General features: G+C 42.0%; 1 protein-coding gene across 4 annotated transcripts in view; it reads left to right on the top strand.

Annotated features, from left to right (window-relative positions):
- inpp5a (inositol polyphosphate-5-phosphatase A) overlaps positions 1-23,936 on the top strand; it is a 150,493-nt gene extending 126,557 nt beyond the window's left edge. For 2 of the 4 annotated variants that reach the window (XM_006799063.3, XM_006799062.3), the window contains 6 exons: positions 153-227; positions 6,041-6,114; positions 17,340-17,451; positions 20,272-20,340; positions 21,639-21,675; positions 22,062-22,236. In XM_006799063.3, coding sequence (XP_006799126.1) covers positions 153-227; positions 6,041-6,114; positions 17,340-17,451; positions 20,272-20,340; positions 21,639-21,675; positions 22,062-22,111 — 417 coding nt within the window. In that variant the 3' untranslated portion in view covers positions 22,112-22,236. Of the gene's footprint in view, positions 1-152; positions 228-6,040; positions 6,115-17,339; positions 17,452-20,271; positions 20,341-21,638; positions 21,727-22,061 lie in introns of all 4 variants that reach the window. The other 2 variants (XM_006799064.3, XM_087850374.1) reach the window with 2 other exon arrangements.

Below are 23,936 nucleotides of genomic sequence, written 5' to 3'. Positions count from 1 at the left end.
AATGTAAAGCCTCGATGAGACACGTGTAGAGATAACAGTGCTTGTCTGCTGCTGCAGCTCAATGCTGTTCATTAGTTCTCTAATTACTGAGTGCAGTTCACATTAGTATTGCTATTAATCAGAGTGCAATTTCTCTCTTTCCACTGATTCAGGTTATTCTTCAAATTGAAAAGAAGCTTTTTAATTATGTCAACCAGGAAGTATTCCGGGAAGACAACGGGACCTCAGTAAGTCACTCCTTTAACTTTTATATAATCATCTACTTTCTCACCTCTCATCTTATCTATTACGAGTTTAATTTCCTTGATCAACTGTCATATACATTCTTTTTCCACTGTGTAATGACCGCCATTGACTGACTGTGAAATCAACAAAGCAAAGTTCAAAATGACTCCTCATGTCTGCACAGTAGCACAGAAAGGTTCAAATAATTAGGTTGCAGCTGCTGACCTGAGTGGTGCAGATGCCCTCAAATACCTAACAAACAAACACTCTTTTTCCCCACTCAAGAGGCCAAATGTAGGGAATAACTTTTAAGCAGCACTCAGTGCAGACGAGGCGTGTTCAGCGTCTGCAGAAGAAAAACAGCAGAGGAATGCACTTCCACTTTTATATGGTTGTATTACATTAAGTAGTTCAAAGTTGGACCTTGTTAAAAAACATGAATGACAAACACACACACAAACACACACACAAACACACACACACACACACAGCAGAATTGGCAGTGAAGCCGCAGAGTTTATTAACCTTGTTAAGTTAAAGTTTTGGGTAATAAATCAGTGTTATCATTTATGAACTTGCACTGGGTTTGTATCACAAGGTGTGGTTTAATGTGAGCTCGTTATTACTGCTAATTCAATTCATGCATTTTTAAGTGAAGTTGTATGATTTTGCACGTGTCTCTTGTCACATTGAGAAATATATATATTTTTAAATCCATGTAATTATATTGATTTTCTCAGGCCGTCCGGGGTTTATTCATATGCCGCATGATAATGTTGATTTTCCTGCTCTGTGCGTTTATAAGTCACGTGACGTGCATCTCACTGAGCTGAAAGAAAGCGCCCACTTGATTTTCCATTAGCCGTGTTTGCGTGTCAATAAATTAAATGAAGCCACTGAATATTTTCAATTGTTTAGAGTGGCCTAACGCAGCCAAACAGATGGTCCAAAGTAAGCTGGCATATTTTGGAATTGGAATTGTGGGGGAAAAAAAGTATTTTCAGTTACTTTACTTAACTTCCAAAATTTACTGAGTTCAGCATGATCTTTTATGTGACATTTGTTTGGCTTCAAGCAAGCTCAGTGCCTCCAAAACACGTGTCCTCCTTTTTTTCTTCTTTCTTCTTCAACTGCTGAGATACAGTATATCTTATTATGGACTTATTTTAAGTGTTTTTACTGTAAATGCATATCAAGGTAGCCAAATAATCCAGAAACTAGAAAATAAACATTCTTGCTTATAAGGTAAAGGTAAAATGTAGAAGACTGCGAGTCTTCAGTAAGGAAAGTCGATGTGGATGTCTGCTTGCATGCTGTCCAGTAAAGCATGATTGAATCTGACCAGCAGAAATGTCCCCTAACTGTGAAACAGTAGCTGTGAGGAGGCTGAGGTACCCCACCCTCCCTTCACCTTCATTTCCTTCTCCCTTCCTCCCGCTCTCCCTCTCTCTGCCTCCTCACCAAGCCAGACAAGATGGATGACATAATGGGGGCATCAGAGATAATCTGATGGTCATGGTCTAGTTAAACACACCGTGTTATGATCCTTATAAAACAAACTACCTTTCCAAAAGGATAAATGTCCCTCCTTACACTCCTCCACTGGGGAAGGGGGGGAAAGAAAAAAAAATCCATTGCATCCTTCATCAACTGCAAGACTTGTACCAGCTTGACAGAAATTTAATTCGAGGCAGCTCTTGAAAATAATTATTGTATTTTGAGAGGAGTAATCATTGGCCGGGACATGATTGAATGTGTCCATGCCTATTGACTTTTGCTATGATTAATAGGTTTGTTTAGTCGATATTCCCATCGAAATTGTATAATTAATTATCCCCGGCGCTGTCACGGCAGGACGATGGAGAGCCCTGATGAGTATTTGGGAAGATTAAATTTTCTGGGCGCTCATGGCGTCAAGGGGCACCATGGGGCCTTGCTCCGGTGGAAAGATGGGAGGAGCGTGGTGTGTGTGTGTGTGTGTTTGTGAGGCTGTGCAAGCATCCATGGTGCATGCTCGTGCCTTTCCTGGAAGACACGCACAAACACACACAAACATACACAAACACACACAAACACACACAGGGCAAGTCTCCCTCCTCCATTCCCATTGATTTTGTTTCAGTATCTCTTTATTGTAACTTTATCAGCGTGTGTCGGCAGATTGGGGGGGGGGGGGGGACCAGGAGAGGGGAGGAGGGTGCGTTTGTGTACTAGCTTTAGCAAGTGATGAACCTTTCTGTCTGGCGTGCCTCTCCTTGTCATGCTGGCAGTGTAGTCTTCAGCATTACTCAAAAGCCCGGAGACATTTTAAACATGAGAGGGACATAAAAAAAACCCCTAAAGAACAAATGCTGCCTCAGCCCGAAGTTCTTTCATATTTCACCTGTCAGAGCTCTTAAGTGGCAATACAGAAGCCATGCTAAATGAAATCTGACCTTTATATAAATTGATGCTACAATGAGTATTTCTTTTAATTTAACTCGCCTTTCTTCTGAACGCTTTAGGAAAGTATTGACGGCTTACTTAGGCTTATCAGAATATATGGCTCTAAGGGACAGTGGGCCCAAGCTGCCGTTGAATTTTTTTAAGTTTTTTTTTTTTTTTATCAGAATAATTGTGAAGTTAAACCCAGCCTTGGTCGGCCCATCTCAGCTCCCAATCAGCCATCCCCGGCCGGCGTCGCTGACGGTTTATCGGTTTTCTGCACAAAATAATGAAGATCCCATAAAAAAGCGGGGAAAATACAGCCCCTGCAATGAAAGCCAAGTGTGAGGTGTAAAAATCAAATTAAATGACCTTTCACCCCAACATTTATTGATGAGTTTTAACAGCAGCAGGTGTTGTCACGGGGGATATTTGACGATGCGTAAATCAAAGCACAATTACAGTTGGTGGATGAGCGGGCAGCATGCTGAGAGGAACACTCGGAGGCCCGAGATGCTCTTTCCCCCTCTTTGTACCCCTCTCGGCTTCCTGCCTCTTAGCTATCAACGCCAGTCTGATTTAGGAGCGCGGCGATTATCCAAGCACAGTCAGAAATTTGAGCCCATGACAAGGTAGTTTTTATCCGGACACTTCTTCATCTTTTCCCCCTCCTTAGTATTGCCAGAGTGGCATCATCTCACGCCACCTCCTCCACAACTCCCACAAGGTCATTTCTGGTTTACAAACTCCTGCTGGCTTTATAATGTCACGAGGCCTTGAACTGATATCAGATGCTTTTTTCTTCTTCTTCTTCTGCTTCTTTTTTTAAAGCACTGACCTAACACAGCACCGGAGCATTCTGCTTAATTGACCTGGGATGAAATGTAGTGTGAAATTTGTGACTGCAGGGTTTTCCACTCACCTGGGTGAATTACTCAACATTCACTTAAGGCACACGAACACACACACACTACTTGAATACACACAGCCATATGTTGCTTATCCCCTGTTATTTAAACTGTCACACTCTATCAGTCTGAGCTGCTTTACCTCAAACATTATCACACCTGTGAATGCACAGATACTTCGCACTATAACTCACAATACTGTCACTATATGTTTCCTGCAATAACAGCGATACACAAAACTTTCTGAAATAGATCAAGATGTTTAACCGAGGAAGCAAAATAGCCTTAAAGAGAAAAAATATGGGAATTATATGTTGTGTGCGTATTTTCTTTTTTTTTTCTTTTCAATAGTGTGCCTCTTCAGTCACACATTCACAGTTCACATACAAGGTCTTGAATAATCAGGCCCCGCCTTGTCTTAAAAACCTTATAATAACGTATCATCCCAATAGAGCACTTCACTCTCAGACTGCTGACTTGGGCTTAGGACAGTAAAAGGGCAGAGAGAGCCTTTAACTTCCAAGTTTCTCTTCCCTGGAACCAGCTTCCAGTTTGGATTCAAGAAACAGACACCCTCACCCCTAACCGGTCGCAGCAGATGAATGCAGAGAATGCAATGCTAAATATACATTGGTTCACTTATCTTTACAACATCTTTTTTAATCTCTCAATTAGTATTAATGCTTTCGATCAGCCTGAAGAGCCCCGTATTGGTCAGATGTGGAAAAAACAGCACTGAAAGAAGCCATCAGTGGCTGGATGGTGAGATGGTTGTGTACAGTGGAGCGTGGGGTTGCATCCCCTGCTCTGCCATCCCTCATCCACAGTGTGTGAGTCTCTCCTGTGACCCCGGCAGTGTGAGTTTGATGAATGCAGCACATCTGCCCTCCTGAACCGCTGAGACTCTGTCTGCGAGGCCCCCTCTGCCTCAAGTAATGGCCACTGTTCTACACCACTGACACGTAATCACACAAACACTGCAGAGCATCATGGTGAAGGAACACACCGACGGGCTTATTTATTTCTTTTTTGTGTAAGTGCGTACTCAGCGTTGATGCGAAGACAACGCGTAGACGGTTATACACGTATGTATAAATATGTCAGCGCACACGGAGAACAGCAGTTACCTTCGTCTAATATCATAACGCCGACATGACACCGTCTCCACTTTGCGAGGACGTCCTTCCAAATAACAGCGATGACGTGGTGCTCATGGGTAATATTTGGATATTTCATCGTGTAGCCATCAACATATTGCTGCATGTAATACACCGACGTAATGTCATTAATGTTAAGCTGTCAGACTCGTGCTATTGCGGGTGATGTCTTCATCGGGCCATCATTGTAGCATGGTGTTTGAAACATGTACAATAGCCTAATTTACTACTAAACAAACACGACTCGCCTCCGTCTCCACGTCTTCCTGTTTGAAAGGAAAGGGCGGGACCTGCGAGCGGTCCTCCGGGAGGGTGTTGCTGGGAAACGTCGCTGTCAGTCTCTCAGGAAAGCAGTCATGCAGGTGCCCTAGCTACCTGTTCATCTCGCAGATAATTAATGTGTACAAGGAGCCGCTAATTGCACTTTTCACTAATGATTTATGGGTTTTGTGAAAGGGGGGAAATTGGGGGAAGTGTGTGTGTACACTCTAGTGAGTGAGTACAGCTGGGTGAGGAGACATGATTGATGAAGAGTGTGTGGATGCACTGTCAGTGTGGAAAGTTATACCCCCCCACCCCTGTAGGAAAGGGCTAGTGACACACACACACACACACACACACACACACACACACACACACACACACACACACACTGGTCAGCTGCTGTCGATACAGCATGGGGTATGTGGACTTCATTGAATAAGGCCAAAGATGTGAGCCTCATTCTCCGTCTTTATCACCTTGTGTTGGTTTTCTTGAGAGACTTGCTTTTTTGTACATTGTATATCATGTAAATCTTGCATTTGACAAAGAATTTGTTGCATTTTTAATATGATTTGAATATGATCGGCTACCTTGTCCACGTCTCCCCTCTGGCTTATTCAATTCAGTTCAATTCAGTTCAGTTTTATTTATATAGCACAGAATCACAACAGCCACCTCAAGGTGCTTTATCTTATAAGGAAAAGAGGTAAAGTCAAAACTCCCACAATTAGATGACCCTGAACGAGCAAGTACTTGGAAAAAGTGGGGAGGAAAAACTCCCTTTTAACAGGAAGATACCCCCATACTTTCCTTCAACAGTCATTATCAGAAATCAAATTAAAGTCAGTCCAAAGACATGCATGATGTCTTATCATGTGTCTGTTTGTTGGATAAAACCGTCCATATTTTCATAAAAACTTTGATCTGGTCAGTTTTTGAGATAAGAATATATTTTTGTGAGCAGCTTTTTGATTAACACCCCATCAGTGAGAAAATAACTGAAATGGTATATGTCGTTGATGTTTTATTGACGCCTCTGTCTTTTTGTTTTGCTTTCCACAGCTTTTAGAGTTTGATAAAGAGCTGTCAGTGTTCAAAGAACGTCTGCATGAACAAGAGATCGGTTTCCCGCCAAGGTATGGAGCCATTACATGTATTACACAATGGTTTGTTTGATGCATTTATATTTACAGTACAGAGATCTACCGTGTAGAGCCACACAGGTTATGTGGCTCTTTATCCAGCTCATTGACAGTTTGTGAATGTATGGTAAACCCTGGACGCTAACCAAAAACTGAAATTTAATGCCACTATAATTGTAACGGGGTCAAAAGGACCTGTTGAGAATTGACAAGAACACAGTCCTTGGTTCGTCAGCAGCACAGAGGAAGTTATTTCGAGCTAACTTTCACTTTCTGAGAAATTCTTATCTCATTATCATTCAAAGCTTCTTGAAAAAATCCGGACTCAAAGAACTGGTTATAAATAAACAGACGAAGTAAAAGCTTACTAGACTGTGAACCCCCCCCCAAATATCTTTTTCTAATGTGCTACAAAATCTCTTAGAGGTTTTTTCCTGGTTTGTTTGAAATTTAAAAGAAAAATCATCAAAATAAAGAGATATCGATTTTATCCTTCAGTGTATCTGAAAAAATTCCAAACTTCACAAGCAAAAAAGAAAAGTGCTAAAAGAGCGAATCCTGAGGTTTAAGTTCTTACATTTCGATAAATGCAGCGATTATGCTGCTCAGATATGCGCCTTAAAGACTCGTTATTAATATGTAAAATTATAAGTAGCCAATCACGCGCTTATTGTCCAAAACGGTTTAATGAAAGCTGTTGGATGTGTGTTTGATTGGTATCAGTTGTTAAGTCTGATTGCGTACGCTTCCAAACTGCTCCCATGTGTCTCTGCTGGTACGTCTGTGTGTGTGTGTGTGTGTGTGTGTGTGTGTGTGTGTGTGTGTGTGTGTGTGTGTGTGTGTGTGTGTGTGTGTGTGTGTGTGTGTGTGTGTGTGTGTACGAACACTATGGACAGCATTGATAATTCCGTCTCACTGGGACTTGGGGGAGATTGGAGCGGGTGTTCTCCTCTCCTCTTCCTCAAACAAATGCATTTGCAATTAGCCCTTTCAGAGGAGAGGGAGGGCAAACACGCGGACGGCGCGGAAATATGTTTCGGGAGCAGCGCATTAATGGCGCTTGACCTTTGCCGTCGGTTGTGACTCAATCAGCGCAGATAATGAAACGCTGTAATCAAACAATAATTACTTGATAAACTGCTCTGGTGGCAGGCGCAGGGCGGCTGGGGATTTTAGCATGTGTGTGTGTGAGTGTGTGTGTGAGTGTGAGAGAGAGAGAGGTCTCGAGATACATGGAACCGTGTGTGTGTGTGTGTGTGCGCACATACATGTGTAAAAGTGAGAGCTGGAGACTGAGTGTGTGTGTCAAGGTTCTGCCAGTCCCTGTTTTTTAAATGACTCTGTGTCTTAATCAGGGACCCCATTTACATCACTTTGCATAAGTGACAGTAGGATTTATTGTCCTTTTACACTGGCTGACTTTTGCACCTATCCATATAATACTGAATCATCTCTCCACAGGGAGGAATGAATGTGCTGCTGTGAACGAATACAAATGATTTCCACATACTTGAGGTGATGATGAATCAAATATATGAAAGCCAGGAGCAGCATATGAAATTTGATTTGATCTACTCTGTGTGTGCGACAAACCACATCATTGTCAGTCATGTAATGGGTAGCAGTGGCCTAGTTAAACTTAAACAACCCCCTCCTGCAGTTTTTCTGCTTCACATCCACACACACACTCACATCTATCTATCTGTATAGATAGATACTGGTACCCCTCCCCCTGTCAGGTCTGCCTTGTGTTCCTTGAGCAATCAAGCCCCAACGATTGTTCCCCATCACATAGTCTGCTCCGGACCGGCCCCTCACCATCTGTGAGGTTATTACTCTTTTTAATGCAGGCCATCAGAACACAGCCTCACCGACACACACGCATGCACGCACACGTCTCACTTTGGTTCAGATCTATAAATCAATACTAGTCACAAACATTTAATCTGCAAGTTAATTCTGTCCGCTGTCCAGCGCCGGATAAGAAGTTGTCACAAAATGAGAGATGTGAACTAAGCATTGGCTAACAAAAGGCCGTGACGCACACTGTAAGTGGCACAATGTCGGTGACTGTGTGCACACGTGAATTCTCGCCCTCTGCGACGCTGCGGAGGCTTCGAGCAGTAAAATGCATATCTCTTTACCTTCAAGAAGTCATCCATCAAAGTTGGCCGTGACACGTCTAAGTACTCGGGCACCCGGGTGAGGAATTTGCCCGGGCCTTGCCACAGTTGGACCTGGAGCCAGTCGGCCGCTGTGCACCGACAGACTACAGGACAACTCGCGCAGTCACACACAGGAACGCATGTATGCTTAGCAGTTTTCCTATCCAGTGATTTGAGAGAGAAAAGATGAGTCTATTAATCAGAAACCATTCATTTATTTAGACACAGTTTTTCCATCAGGCATAATATATGAGACTTGCAACCAGCCATTGAGCCATTATCTTTACACTGGCTGCAGCATGGCCGGTAATGAAAATAATGTGAAGTTTTGCTATAGATTACGGTAGTTTTGATTTCATATTTGAAATGGCATAACTAAGGTAATATGCCCTAAAACATACTAAGGCACCAGTAACTTATTCATGTATTTTGATTGATTTGGAGGGAAAGCTTTTAGTACTCCTCTGATCTGATTTCTTTGCTGTTCTTTTTGCACGAGATCGATGCAAAAATTGAATCGGGAGCCCAGCTTCTGGAAGAAATGCAGTGGACGGTGAGGGAGCAGAGGGAGGATGTATTCTGCCTGTAACGTGGTTACCTAGAATGGGCTTTGAGGGAGATTTTGAGTGACATCAGACCAGCGGCACAACTCTATCAGTGGACAAATCATGAGTGATTTCAGAGCAAGAAGATGGTGTGGATGCTGGTGGGTGGATAGATGTGGAAAAGCCAGGAGTAGAAACAAAACTAGCCGCTGCTCCACGTGTTTGTAAAGAAAGAGAGAGGTGCCAAAGAGGAGATATTTTCCTGTAGATGACACCTGGATGCCAGTGATGTGTAGTTAAAGCTGCTAAAACTCTACAGGATTCTCTTCATGCTTAGAAGGGAAACATAGCATTAAAATTTAGTTAATGTCTCTCATCTATACTTATCTTGCTACAGTGAAACTGTTTAGCGCTGCAATGAAATTATTAAAACCTTTAACTGAATTTTGTTACGATCTGGCAGCAGGTTCATTTTACAAGCGCTCTTTAAACGAGCTTTGCGCTAGAGAGAAAATTCAAATGGTTCCTGAAAGATGAGAATTATTTCTGTAATTTTGAAGTCAAAATGACCAGTTTTACCAAATTCTGATATTTAACAGGTACATTTTAACCTGATGCAGCACTTTGTACCATTTTTTTATTCTTGGACTCTCCCAGAGAGGCTTTCCATGATTCACATGTCACAATAATCCTTGCTTTTCTTAAACTTGGTTTTAGTCCATCCTCCTCAGTAAAGTTTGGTCTCCGAGAAAACATTTTGCCTTCTCTCCTTTTAAGCTATCATCCTGCCTGTCCCTTGTGGACATATGGTTTGAACCGCACGTCAGTGCCTGAAATGAACACATTAACGATATTTGCTCTTTTTGACTTTATACGGAACCACAGAAAAGCTGTGTGAAACTGGGTCACAGTAGTGAACTGACATTGCTATTGCTAGAATAATCCTGCTACCATCGCTACGAAGAAATAGCCACATTAATAAACTGAATCAATAAAGGACTAATAACCCAAGAAATATATATAAGAGCAGACTGATCCTTTCTCACTGTCCAACTGGAAGTGTGTTTAAGTGTGTATAAAGACAGCAGGGTGAAGGTCTTTCAGGGAACATGATGGCTCCACTCTTGTGTGCTTATGTTTGTCAAGTCTAGACACTGACAGCAGCAGAGGAGCAGAGCGTGGCCTCGAGGTCAGGAAGTGATGTCTGTTAGGAGGCAGAAACCTGTAAACGGTTGCGTTTGAGCTGTTTGGGAAGCACTCTGGGAGCCCTCCTGGCACGTCACCATTTATTTTGTAAAGCTGCAGGGCTGAGAGGACAAGCCAAAAAAGTGACTTGCCTGCTGGGAAACTCGACAACATTCACATGGTCCTGAAAGAGGAAGGTTGGGAGGTGGTTGGAAAGCTGATGCCAGGCAGAACGGCTTTGCCCTTCAGTTGAGAGAAGATTTTAGTCAAGTGACACAAATGGCTACCTGCCAGTTCTTCAATAACTGCTAATAAGAGCATGAGTGAATTGTCAGAGCAGTGGAGAATTTCTGGAGACTTGTTTTGAGCTCATAGGAAGCGCTCACACACAGATGGCTCTTCTGCATACAGTAACCGTCCTTGTTCTGTTGACAGCTCTCTTCACTCTAAATCCCTGCTCCCTGAAAGCCTGCACGAATGATCTCACCCTCTGCATGTGAATTTAATTGTGCATTAGTCCTATAGCCCTTCTGTTTGCTTCATATATGAAGGAGTCTTGTTGTTCCCTGCTCTGTGAACAGCCATGCTATAGAGGAGCAGTCCCACGTGACCGCATGCGAAGAGCACCACACATGCAGTTTAGCGCCAGTGTTTGGTTAAAGCGTTGCCCCCGAGCCGCCGTAAGTGTGCTGCTCATGTTGCCCGAGCCCTGCCACAGGATCCGGCGTTACACGCTGATCTGCTGAACGCGAACATTGTTTTACAACCAGCAGCGCATCCATCATTCTAACTACTAGAGAGCCATCGCAAACGATGAGGGGCCACTGTGGCGATAATAGCCGAAGATTGTCCGCCGTCATGTATCGCCGCCTCTTGTCTGAGACGATGCCACTGAGAAGAGGCCTTTGTTAAAAACAATCTTACACAGCGAGGATTAAATGGATGCCATCTGTGTCTTCTTGTCTTCATTTAGAGCAGCTAAAGGCACAACGTGTCATAGCCGAGCCCCGGCAGGCTGTGAGCCATGAGCTACTGATGGCATTTCGCTCTGTTTGTACTGCACTATGCCAATGTTGTGCCTGCGAGCCTCCCAGCTCTACAAACCGAAGCAAACATTCAGCTTTATTGATAGCGTTTGGCTGATCTTTTTGAATTTCTGCGTGTGTATGTGTGTGTTGTGTTTTGCCAGGCCTCCCCTGACAACGGCAAACAAACATAGCTGTAGAGGCAGCGAGTCGTTCGAAGCCCGCAGTTTCAGACTTTTTTTTAGCCAATCCCATCTCGACAGCGGCCACACCAGCATTCTGCAAAGCTCTTTAGTGTTCGTGACCTCAGGTTGCTGATACGATGACTCTTATCTCTGACTTCCTGCCCTACCTGTATTCTCAAATTTATATTGCCCTCATCAAATACTGGGTAAGTGAATAGTGCACTGTTTGTCCTGTCACTTATTTGTCATTATGAAGAGCAATAGCTTTTTATGTGAAGAGAAGAAAATGAGACAAGGAAGTCTGGCCTGGGAACAATTACAGAGTGTCTGCTCCAGGCAAAACAGGTTGTTAAAGTTGCCTACAACCTTTTAAAATGATAATTGGAGCTTATTGTCGTAATGTTTGAAAAAGATGTAACAGTTCAGCGTTGTATTGGTATAATACAGTAATGTGTGTCATTGCTGCCTCTCCCTCTGCTGGGAGAGGCTGATTGACACTGTAGGTAGGGCCGGTGTTCACCTCTCCAGCATTTACTGTTGCAAGACAAACAAGCTGACACCAGCCACAACACATGTGAGTAATGTGCCAGCAGCAAAGTCAAACATTAAACCCCAACCCAAGCGTGGATGAATGAGCTCTCGATGACTGCTAGCGGGTCTCGATATGCGACCGTTTGCACATGCATCATCTGTAAAGTGGTCAGCAACACAGGAGAGCGTGTTAACGAGCAGGGAAAATGTGTTTTTACCTCAACTTTACACAAGTGAGAGAAGATGTCTTAGAATAGGGCCTGACCGATGAATCGGCTGATATTAGCCATTTGCCGATGGGTGTCGGCATTTATAATAGTAGCGAAATGAGAATGAAAAAGTAAACCCGTTGGGAGCTGTGTGACTTTTGTGGCATTCCTAAAGATGTGTTTAGAGCCACACACAACAACAACCAGCTGCAGCAGAGTCAGGCAGATTATTTTTAAACCGCATTGTCATATTATCTTAATAATGACTCATACACATTCATACATAACAAATGGTAATGAAATCTGTTTGAGTTTGGTGTGACTGAAAAAGATATTTCAGATTTTTAAATCACCAGATATCAGTATCAGTCTTTAGAGTCCTTTATCAGTCAAGCTATCAAAGACCTTTCCTTCCTCACTTTTTCAGTGACAGTGTTTACATTTGATAGTGTGCACAGTATAGTATGTGCATATCTTAGACAGGCCATTTGAGCTTTGACTATACTTATGATTAGAGAGTAGTTGTTAAAAACAGTATTAGAAAAAAGTGTACTTGCAACATCAGGTCATGTAAGTAATTTTTTTATTTTACTGTTGTTACATTTCATGTAAACCCACTATATACCCAGAACATGGACAGTTAGTGAGCCTTATAGCTTTTGGACTTTTAGAGGTTTAAAGATAATGAATTACTCAGTTTTGTCACAATTTATTATTTTGATTCGATTTATTATTGTTTCAGTATCGAGCAAACGGTGGTCATTGCATACTGAATGTGAGCTCCACAGACTATGAAGCTTTGAATTTAGAGAATGTTTATTAGTTAACTGATCAAAGATGAAGTCGTTCTCTTCGAAGTGATGAAAAAATCTGAAAAGAGTTTCGAAATATTCACAAGTGGCCGATGTTTACACGGGCAGCCAAGCCAAGTAAATCCTGTTTGTGTCAGCCGCCTTATCTGACTGTCAACAGCTGATTGTGCATTCAATAAAGTTTTGACCTGACTAGAGGTCCTTCGTGAATTTTCTAGTTTTCCATTTTATATGTAGTCTAACAGTATTAGCACAAAGAACAGTAAAGCAGTGCCAGTGTTCATTTTGAATCTTTAGTGTGCGACTGTGTGGAATCCTTAAAGTGTACCCCCCCCCCTTCCCAGTTGTTGTTATCAGTTTAGTTCATTAATTAGAGTAATTAGTCTTGCTGGGGCCAGTAAAGGTGGGATATAAGTTGGCGTCCTCCAGCCCACACACCCTCTCGGACCGTTTACCTTCCCCGATAACTTTGTGAGCTCACTAATCGGACACATTAATCACATCGGCTCCAGCGCGCCGTTCGACTGTTTGCCGTTGCATTAAGACTTGTTATCTCTATTGGAGCCAGTGGAGGGTGTGGTAAAACGGAAAGGGGAACAGCCCAATACCTGCTCACACCGGGCCAGAGAATGGCCCTTTGATGGCCACTGTGGAGTATTTTTAATTAGTTTTTCCAACGTCTGGCTGTCGTCAGAAATAACTGAATGATAGTTTTTGTTGTTGAAGCACTCAGGAAGTTTGCCATCAAGAGGGAGTTCATTGTTTGAAGGAGGTAAGGGGGAAAACTTGATTTTCTCTCAATCTCTTTAACACTAAAGTGACCCCAAGCTTGTTAGTCAATAAAGCTATAACAGAGTCCCTGATAGGCTGATTGTTCACAGGCTGTTTAAGGCCGGCGCCGTCCCTCATGAAGCTGCAGCATTCAGGCCACCCTGAAGTCGAGCAGCTCTCCAATCTCTTTGAAGACTTTGCTCTTTTCCACCCTCACTTTGCCTCTTTTTGACTGATCCGTCTTTATCCCCTCTCTTCTGCCTCCCTGTCTATCTCTGTTTCACTCATCCTATTCTTCATGCTCTCTTTTATCCCTGGATCACTTCTTTAGCCCTTTGATTAGCATACCAAAACCCCTATGCATTTCCCCTATGGTTTAAGGGCTATTAATGCTAATTGGAGGCTGGGAACTTCTTTAAGTAGCTCTCTGCAGGTCTGTTTGTACACCTGGTGGGGGAGCTCCCTGTGTGTGTGTGTGTGTGTGTGTGTGTGTGTGTGTGTGTGTGTGTGTGTGTGTGTGTGTGTGTGTGTGTGTGTGCGTGTCAGATGAGCCCACTTCACGCCCCAAGATTAACCTCCTACACAAAGACACCCAAACACACTTTTATCATATAAACAGTCAGTCTATTGCTGGTATTCTGTTTCTGATAATGTATACAACTGCTGATTAGAGTAATAAATGTATCACAGTAAAAAATATAACCAATGTTATTTCATCATTTTTCATCATGTCTACAGTGGATACTGTAATGTTAATGTGCACCTTCTTCATTTTATGATGGAAACACATGGCAAATTAATAACTGCAATATAACCGTCATGATAGAGAAACAAACCCCCCCAAACATGTTTCACTGACTAATCTCCAATAAAACTAATGCAATCCAATTAATGAATAACTTTCTTAACAGCGCTCATTTTTCATGTATTTTCACTGGCCTGATGTTAAGAAACAAAACTAAATATGAACAGAACAATGTAGCTATCAATAAATCAATTGAGTCAATGAACTGGGTGTTGGAAATACTATCTAAAGAATTCTATGGCATATGGCAAACAGTCAGCAATAAACTATAAAAACAGTCAAACACAATCCATTAAAAACTATACAGGGAAAATAATACAGATAGCTGAACCAGACAGTCAACAAGAGGAGGGAGTAACCTTCACATACTCGATCATTAGCATCCTCCAGCTCGATCTAAAAACTCTATATTTGGATAATTTCACTGTTTATATCAGCACAATATGTTTTCAAGCTTTCTTCATCCTCATATCATGACTAATATTATGATCCAGTTTTTTATGTTTGAAGAATTTCTGTCACGTGTCATTGTTATTTAAAATGTAATGGTCTGCAACAGCACCTCATTCAGGATGGTAATAGTGGTCGGTTGGGCCACACTTTTGATGCAGACATCAATTGTGAAAATGCATGTTTACTAAGTTTCGTACAGACATTGAGGTCCTGATCAGTCCCTTTTGCACACTTCTGTGTAACACCATAGTCACTGTTTTTATTTCTCCTTTCTAAAACTGCACATTTTGTTATGATATTCCTGGAGTTTCCTGGATGAATTCTATTTTTTCCCAATGGGTGGAAGGGTGTTAATGAATAACCAATAATACAACAGTGTTGCAACATGATGTCCATGATAATAGAGGTATCTCAATGCAGCAATTCTCCAGTACTTTGCACTACATTGCAATGTTTTTACAATACATTGCAATACCTGTGTAGCTTAAATTAATCAGCTATCTGATTCGCGTTCACCCGCTCATTTACTTTGCCCCTTCGAGTTTCTTTTTCATTAGGCCTCGGTCACATACAGAGACTTGTTGGAGACCTACTGCCAACCTCCGGTCACTAGAGTGTATCCCCCAGCCGGTTGCAGGAGGTTACTGGATGTTGATGAGTGAGAACGGCTGCAAAGAGAGCGCTGCACCAAAAGCCTTCCTGTGATTGCTTTGATCGCTAGCAGATTTCAGTGGTTTGCATGCAAGATACCAACATGTCTGCAAATAGTTGCTGAGTAACCACTTAGTACTAATGAAACTTTAAAAAGTCCAACACAAACTCGAAGCTTATATATTAAAAGTGAAAATTTAACTAATTAAAAAGGTGCAGCTTTTACTTTGAAGGCAGATGGTCTCCATTTCTGGTTTGTGTTGCGCTCTTGACAGTTTTACCACAGCTTGGCAAATGCAACTTTAAAATCAGGCAGCATTATTATATTTTATTTATTTACTTTTTCCATAACAGTGAAACAAAAACAAAAAAAACTGCTTGCAGTCTCATCCAAAATGCACGGCTTGGATCAGGTGAAGTCGAAACGAAATTATTTATATTGGAACTGGTGTAACGCTTGCAGCTCTGTCAGTGGTGGTAACAGCTGTAACTGCAGCAGCATGAACCCACGTGATGATTTGAATGAACAAACATTGAAAGAAACCACAACCAGGTACATGTTCTGCCTCAGCACAAAGTCCAATTAAGCTATCAGAGCTTGGCAAGTGTGATGAATGGAAAGCCTGGTGTGTGTGTGTGTTTATTTTATCATTAGGGTATCACCATCCTCAGAGAAGGGCTATTTTCTATTATTCAGTTAGCACGTATAGCACTGAAGGAGCAAATTGGATTGGTATTACAGTATGTACGCCCGGCGCTACATCCTGATGAGCGCCGACAAACAAATTGGATTGGTGGTGTGTAAATCTGAAGCAGTTTGATGAGCCGAAGGGGCAAATTGAATTCTCAACAATGTAAATCTGTATCAGCTCAATGGCTCCCCACCCATTCGGAGCCCTGCCGCCACTTAAATCATGCGATTGTTCCCTGCTGTTCCAAGATACAATCTCTCTTAGCCATTTGCTGCAGCACCTAATCTGTTTTTGATGACCGTGTAGGGATGTAGCTATACATATGGGCAACTGAATCTCCCCCACGCTCATTCTTTCTTTTCATTTCCCCCTCTCTCTCTCGCTCAAACACACACACACACAAACACGAGCCCTACAGTTGGCAGAGAAAGATTGCTTTGATTGAGCCATCCATGTGTGTTGATTCAAGAGATTACTCAGATGATTGGTCATACTAATGGACCTCCTGTTTTCTTGGGAAAACATTTTGATCTCTGTCTGTGAGATAACATCTCATATTTATTACTCCTCCAAGCCCTGTTGATTCACACGAATCATATTTATTGCTTTCCTTATTGGCTCTTTTTGTGCAACACTTTTCTATAAAATAAAATACGACACAGTTACCCTGTATAAAATGTAGTCAAATGCAAAATACGATGGCAAATCATTCATGTTCCCTGGATTTAACTAATGTTGCGACACATCATGTCTTGATGGAGAATTGTTATTGTTATTAATTTGATGCCAGTAATGCATCTTAATAGAGCACGGGAGAAACAGGAGATGAGAAAAGCTTAAAAAACAAGTTATGCTATTTTTTTAAAAAGCAGTCTAGAGACATTTTATCTTTAAGATGTAAAAAAAATATATAAACAACATCCAAAGTGTGGTCTGACCAATCAAAATACTGCATTTCTAATGCATGATTTAACCTCAGGTTACAGATGAGAGGGACCATCCAACCTGTGAGGTTTAGAAGCATCTGTGATGAGGGGAAGCAAGCATAAGTGCACATAACAAGGCACCATTAATGCTAAACAATATATGCATGTGTTGCTTGAATGCACGGTTATCAAAAACACCTTATAAATATGCATAAATGAATGTTTGCCGTTTTTACAGATCATTCTGCTTGTGTGTTTCTTCAGTTATCCGTACAGTGAAGACAGCAGTCAGGGGAAGCAGTACATGAATACCAGATGCCCCGCCTGGTGTGACCGAATCCTGATGTCTCCCTCTGCCAGAGACATGTTGCTAAAGGTGAGCCTCTATTTCTACTCAAACCTCACCACTCTCCCCTCAGCTAAAGAGCAAGTGTCTTTATTAATGCCTCGCTCTGCTCCTACAACTCCATCATCCTTGATCTGCATGCCCCTCCTCTCCTTTGGCACTTCACAGATGGAAGGATGAGGTGTCTGTAAATATTAATTAGCAATGATAAGCCATGGGTCCACCCAGACAGTATATATATCCAAACACTGGAGTTCCAGTGGGTCCCGTCTTCCTCATTGAGCGGCAGATCTGTCTTTTTACTCGCAGAGCTGAAGCCTGCCAGTCCCTGTTCGGCTTCAGATCCATCCCATTATTAACGCCAGCCAATCTGCCACCTCTGGAATCTCAGCCAATAAAACCCAGCTTTGTCTTTAGAGGCCTGAACCTTTTGAGCGCTGGAACACACGGGCTTTCATCTGTTAATGTGTGTGAAAGAGATGCAGCAGTGTATTGTACAGTACCAGTCCACAGTGGGGGGGTTACTCAGGAAGTTTGGCTTCTTTTCTTCTTTTGTCCACAACAAATGAGAAAATTCCTTCCTGATCTTTATTCTTTACTGACTGAAGCATCACAAGGACGCCGCAGAACAATAACTCCCATCGCTGTGTTACCATAGATTGTAAATTACAGAGACTGCAGAGGCTTAAAATATGGTAGCATGCAGTTTGTTTTTACCCACTTAAAGTGTCAGAATTATATAAGAGGGGATCCACGCGCCCAAACAGCTGGTTCGCTGTTTGCTTTTCTTCCCCTCAAGCACCGGTTAATTGTTTGTAATGCAGGGACAGAGTGGAACAGTTAGTGTGTTCGCAGATTGGCTGATGATTCACTGAGCGCACACTCTCTGGCTCCGAGCATTACAGATTGTTGAGACATGGGCCCGTAAACAGCCCGGCGTGCGGCGTCATCTATCATGGCACGGTCGGTTAACTTGCCATCATGTTATTTTCTGCTTGCCGAGCCCTAACACGCCAAAGGTTGCCCGCTGGCTGTGCGGCACGGCACCGGCTCCGGGAGCGGCGGTAATGAATGTTTAGCCGAGCGAGCGCTCCCTCTCTGCCGGAGGGCCCCGGGTAATTTGTTTATCTGTCTAAAGATTATGCAGCCCGAAAATCCACAATTTTATGCTGCCTTTGTAAATTATCAAGTGTGTGTTTGATGAATGTGTCTCAGGCTGCGGGAGGCAGCGGCACAGGAGCCGGCTGCCAGACAAATAGAGAGGAGGCAGCGCGTGGCCCGCTAGGAAAGGTAGTGAGGTGTAGGCACGCGGCGTGCTGACCCGGCTCCGCTGCAGGATTGGTCTGAAGTTAATTTGGATTTGGCTTTATGGTTCATTCTCCGGCTCTCTGTCTCTTTCTTCTAAAGTGTCAGTGCCGCTCGCCACATCACAACCGGTGGCACACACCAACCTCTGTGTGTGTGTGTGTGTGTGTGTGTAAGTGGGGGCTGGTGGCTGTTTAAAAAGTCTTTAGTTCAACCAGACAAGTGTGATTTATACTCCAGTCTGCGGATTCATGTGCGAGTGGCTCGGAGCTTCTTTGTGTGCAGGCAGTGATATTGAAACACGGTTCTCTCAGATAAGCACTTAGATTACACTGAGAGTGTATTAGGCCGTGAGGCAAATGTCCACTTTGTAAATTGCTCCAGCTTTTCATTTTTCTTCACGCGAGTTTAAAGTTAAAACTCAAAGCTCGAGGTGCGTTCAGCCACAGCTCAGTGCCGCTGCTCTCGAAGAATTGGGGTAACTATAATCAGAAGGAAGAAGTCCGGCGTCGAAAAAGGACGTCGGGCTACAATTAGGTTTTTTTCTTCGTTTTCTTTGCCTGCTGTGATTCATTTTTGTGCCTGTAAATTAGCTTAATTTTACTAATAGCTGTGCCTGAACTAAGCATAAACTATTTAACATCCCCTAATTTACTTAGTAGTTATATCGAGCATTTATTTAAAATTTATCTTCATTACGTCCCAGTCAATCTGAGAACTCATTGGGTAGCCTGCCTACTCGCCTTCTGGGGACCACCTCTAATATTTTGGGGGTTGTGGAGGAGACAGCATATCTTAATTAGCCAAGGCTTTCTATTCTGTCCACCCAATGCTGGTAAATTAAAAAAACAAAAAAAACGGATCCGTTTACCAGCTCCAAAGCGACTGATCAGATCACAGCAGAATTGCGTCCCTTTTCCAACAGACTCTGCATTATTCATATTCAAACGTGGGCTTTTTAACATCACATCACTCCCTAATATTTTCAGCATTTCTCAAGCTGAATGACTAAGTGTCTCTCTGTTAGTGAACAACAGCAGTGCTGATATTATGAGATTTTTCTGGCACCTAAACAAACAGAACATTTTTAATCACGTGTCGATTATGTAAAACAGCCCCTGTAGGACCTGATAAACTTTTACAAATTTCTAATAACTCATGAAGGAGGAATCTTCCTTTATCTGTCTGCACTTCAGAAACCGAGGACTGTAGTCACGCATCTTCTAAGGGAGGTTTTTCTTTGTCCTTTTTTCCAGCACACGTGGAACTTAGATGACGGGTGTAAGCTTAGTTCTGGTTTCCTAATGTGTAGGAGAGAAGCTCCTCAGTTGAAATTTACTGTTGAAACTGTTTTGTCCAGAAGTTGCCTATTTCACTTTTCCAGCTGACTTTTATTTTGAAACCAGCTACATGATCCTCCTAATTGTGTTTAATGAAGCTGCTCCAGTTCATATCAACACGACGACACGAACATGTAGTAATTGTCCTGTGTAAGTGCGACCCCAACATTTAGATCGCACCACGTTTGATTTTGTGTCTCTGCAGCCTGAAAATGAAGAGAAGTCTATAGTCTATGATAACATTGGGCCCAATGTCTGCATGGGGGACCACAAGGTAACACAACCTCACTCACTGTGTGCGATTGTTCTGTGATGTGTTGAATATGCTGCTCTGGAGAAACTGTGATCTGTGTGTCTGCAGTGTAAAACCAGTGTGTTAAAATATTCTACTTAAGTTTGTACAAATATTTTACTTCAGTACTTTGCATTTTGAAGTTTTCTTCCTTTTTTGGGTTAATGTGACTGATTAACTTGAACTATTTAGTTGATAAAATCCTGTTTATTTATAAGTAATAACTTTCTTTTCAATTCATGCTTTAAAGAAGAGAATGATAGAGTTACAATGCTTTTGTTTCATTTTTAAAAAGGAAGTAAGAAAGTTAAGTTGTGTACTTATTTAAGTTCATTTAAATTAATCCAGTGCGAGAGGTAAATGAAGCCTAAGTGAGCTGACTAAATAGTATAATTTACCTTTAATCTACCAAAGCATGCGTCACATACTATTATTATTATCATTCTGAAAACCTTTAACTTTAGGGTTCATCACCTTAAATAAATAAAAGCATTCGGTTGAAGTTTGTTGAGTTCTTCGGGTTGTCACAGTGAAATATGCTCCAAGTGTGAAGTTGATCAGTCTGCAGAGGCTTTTTCCTGACGTCACGTCTAATACAATCTCTGTATTTGTCTTTATTTGATTACATGTGTTAGAAACCCAATCACCAATCCCTAGTTCATCTATATAACCTGTACAGTTAACAGCTTACCTTATTATTACTGAAGTCTGCAGAGTTTAAGTATAAAACTGGCATAAATTTCACTAGAACAATAAAACAAACTCTAATAATTATCCTGAATTTTCTCCTACTGTTGGCTTTATTAAGCTATTACTGTATTTGTCAGGAAAAATCTGTAGAAAGTAGGAAAGATGTGGAAAAGATTTTTCCCATAAGGTCAGCTGTAGGGCTGTCAGACAGAAGGTCTTCCACTGAAAGAGAGGCGCCTTAAGCCAGGTCTTTCATCACTACACGGTGTGACACGGACACTGTTGTGTGTGTGCGAGGTGACCTGAGCACAGCGGCAGACACTCCACCGTCCCTTACCTCCAAACCACACAACGCCGCTAAAGTCACAGCTGCCTATGTTTAAAAAATGTCCAGTGTAGTTAGCACACAGGCCCCAAAATGCTCCAGGACTGGTATGTGAGTTTAACCTGCATGTCAGAGGTGCTCACAGGGGTGGGTTGGTCGTTTCGTGGGGTGGAGGAGGAGGGTGGGGTGTGTGTGTGTGGTGTGCTTCTTCCAGAGAAGTATGGAGTTTTCTTACCGTGGTTTGTCTCTGTCCCCCCCTCACCAGCCTGTCTTCCTGTCCTTCCGAATAACAGCGGGGGCAGGTAAACCTAATGCAAATAAGCACAAGTGTTGTGTGGTGCAGTGATGTCGTGGTAAATATCATTCTTTTTCTTTATCACAATTCTTCCCATTGTTGCTATTGTTCACTTTGATTTGCTTGACTGTTTTTGTCATGACTTTGCACAAGTGGCAGGCATGCCTGCTTGAGGAGTTTTATTGTGAAATAAAACAGCGTCGGTGCAGAAATCACAGTCACGCGAGATTGCTTAAAATGCTTCTCTTTTTTAAGAAAATCTCGTGCTGCAGCTCATGTTTGACCTTTTTAAGAATCATCAGATATGTTTGATTAAAAAATCACTTTGTGTGTTGGAGGAGTAAAACTTTTTTTCCCACCCGGTCCCTCTCCCCTTCTTTTATTCCTCCGCAGGGAAGTGTTGCCAAAGGGGGGAGAACATATTCCGTGAAGCGCCTCTGTGAGAACACCCGAGAAACAAACAGGACACCGCACACACAGCGCACACACACACGCACAAAAACACACCCACACACACACTTTGCACAAGCATACACTGAAGAACCTAGACAGACTTTGTTTCAGCAGTGCTGACCAGTTGCAGTAATCCAGACGCCTCATCCATACGAAAACCCCGACCCGATTTCTTCCCACGAAACACTCGCCGAGATCTGGACGAGCCACCCGAGGGCCCGGCTTCCAGACGAGATACACATCGCTGACCTCATCGTTGCCATGCAACCCTCCCCCATTCCCCAGAGAAAAGGACAACCAGACGGACGGATGGACAACTCTCTTCCATGCCACAGCCTCATTGCCAAAACTCTAATTGAACACAGTCCTACTACATCCTTTTAGACACCGTACTTGGCATTTTTAGGTATGCCTCTATGTATAGAAGCTACTTTCCATACAGTATGTAAGGTGTTTTAAAAAACAAAAAAGAAAAGTGCAATGCAAAAAAAAGTCTTGTATCTATATTGTTAGGTTTATTTGTACATCGGACAGTATAACATAGACTCGTTGATGGTTTTAGTGCCGTTCTCTTCTCTGACCAAACTTTGCGGTCCCTTTGTTGGAATAGATAGAACTTCTAAGTTTATTTCAACAGTTTCTATATAAATACATATATATATTGTTTTTTTTTCCTCTTTTGTTTCATTTTGGTTTTTTGAGTTGTTCTTGTTGTTGTGTGCGCAACACACAGCCATGCCTGACACATCAGTTGAGTCTTGTTTTATATACTGTACTTTTTAAAGAGATAATTTATAATTCTTACCAAAATGTTTATGCTGGAGTGCGTGCGCAGACACAGCGCGGCCGTGTCGGTGTTCCCACAGCCACGCTGACCTTTGAATAAGTCCGTACAACAAGAGAGGAGTGATTTATTGCCTATCCAAGAATGTTTTAAGCAGTGCCATAGACCATGCAGGTATATATATATATATATATATATATATATATATATATATATATATATATGTATGTATACAAACATATATATTTAAAAAGATAATGTTTCATATATAGCACTCTCACATTATGTCATTCTTATTCTTACTCTAACTTATTTCTATAATATTATGGTTCTGAATGTGATATTTTAGGTAGGTTTGGGTGTCCTTAAAATGTAAACTGTCTTTTTTTGTTTTTTGTCTATTTTTGTTACTGCATTATGGTGCCAAGTATCCTAAACGGGAATGAAGTGTGTCAGAAATACTTAAGATAAATGAGAGAAACTCTAAAAGCAGGGGAGGGGCGTGGGGCAGAGCAGGGAGTCTTGCTATTTGTAATTGTTCAGTATGTAGCCTTCAGCAGCCTCCTTTGCAAATAATTGGAGCATTAGAGGTGATGGGAGACTTCTTTTTTTTTTTTTTATCATCGATTTCATGTACTACACTACAGGTTTCAGACTCAGTGAAGCCAACAGATTGATCCTCCCTTATTATTATTATTTTTTTCTCCATCTAAATCAAACACCAAGTGGAACTGTTTTTGTGCCTGCTGCAGAATTTATGTCATCTTTTGTGATTTGGTCCATAAGGCAGAATGTTTATAAAAGTTTAAAAAAAACTAAACAAAAAAAAAGTAAATGAAACCCTGCTTGTTTTTGTTCCAGCTGCTCATTGTGAGTATACTGTAGGATTATAAGCTGCAGTTATTATTTTTTCCCTTCACTCCATCCTATAAAAGCAGATAGAGATTTTATTCCAGCCCCCTTTCAGGACGGCCTGGCCTCTACTGTAGGTGATGCAGTTCTCAAAAGCAATAAAACCCATTAGAGCTCAA

Source organism: Neolamprologus brichardi, chromosome 13 (assembly GCF_056152115.1).
Source record: "Neolamprologus brichardi isolate AB-2024 chromosome 13, ASM5615211v1, whole genome shotgun sequence".
Classification (NCBI taxonomy): domain Eukaryota; kingdom Metazoa; phylum Chordata; class Actinopteri; order Cichliformes; family Cichlidae; genus Neolamprologus; species Neolamprologus brichardi.
Note: the sequence above shows the minus strand (reverse complement) of the source record. Positions and strands in the feature narration are given on the sequence as shown.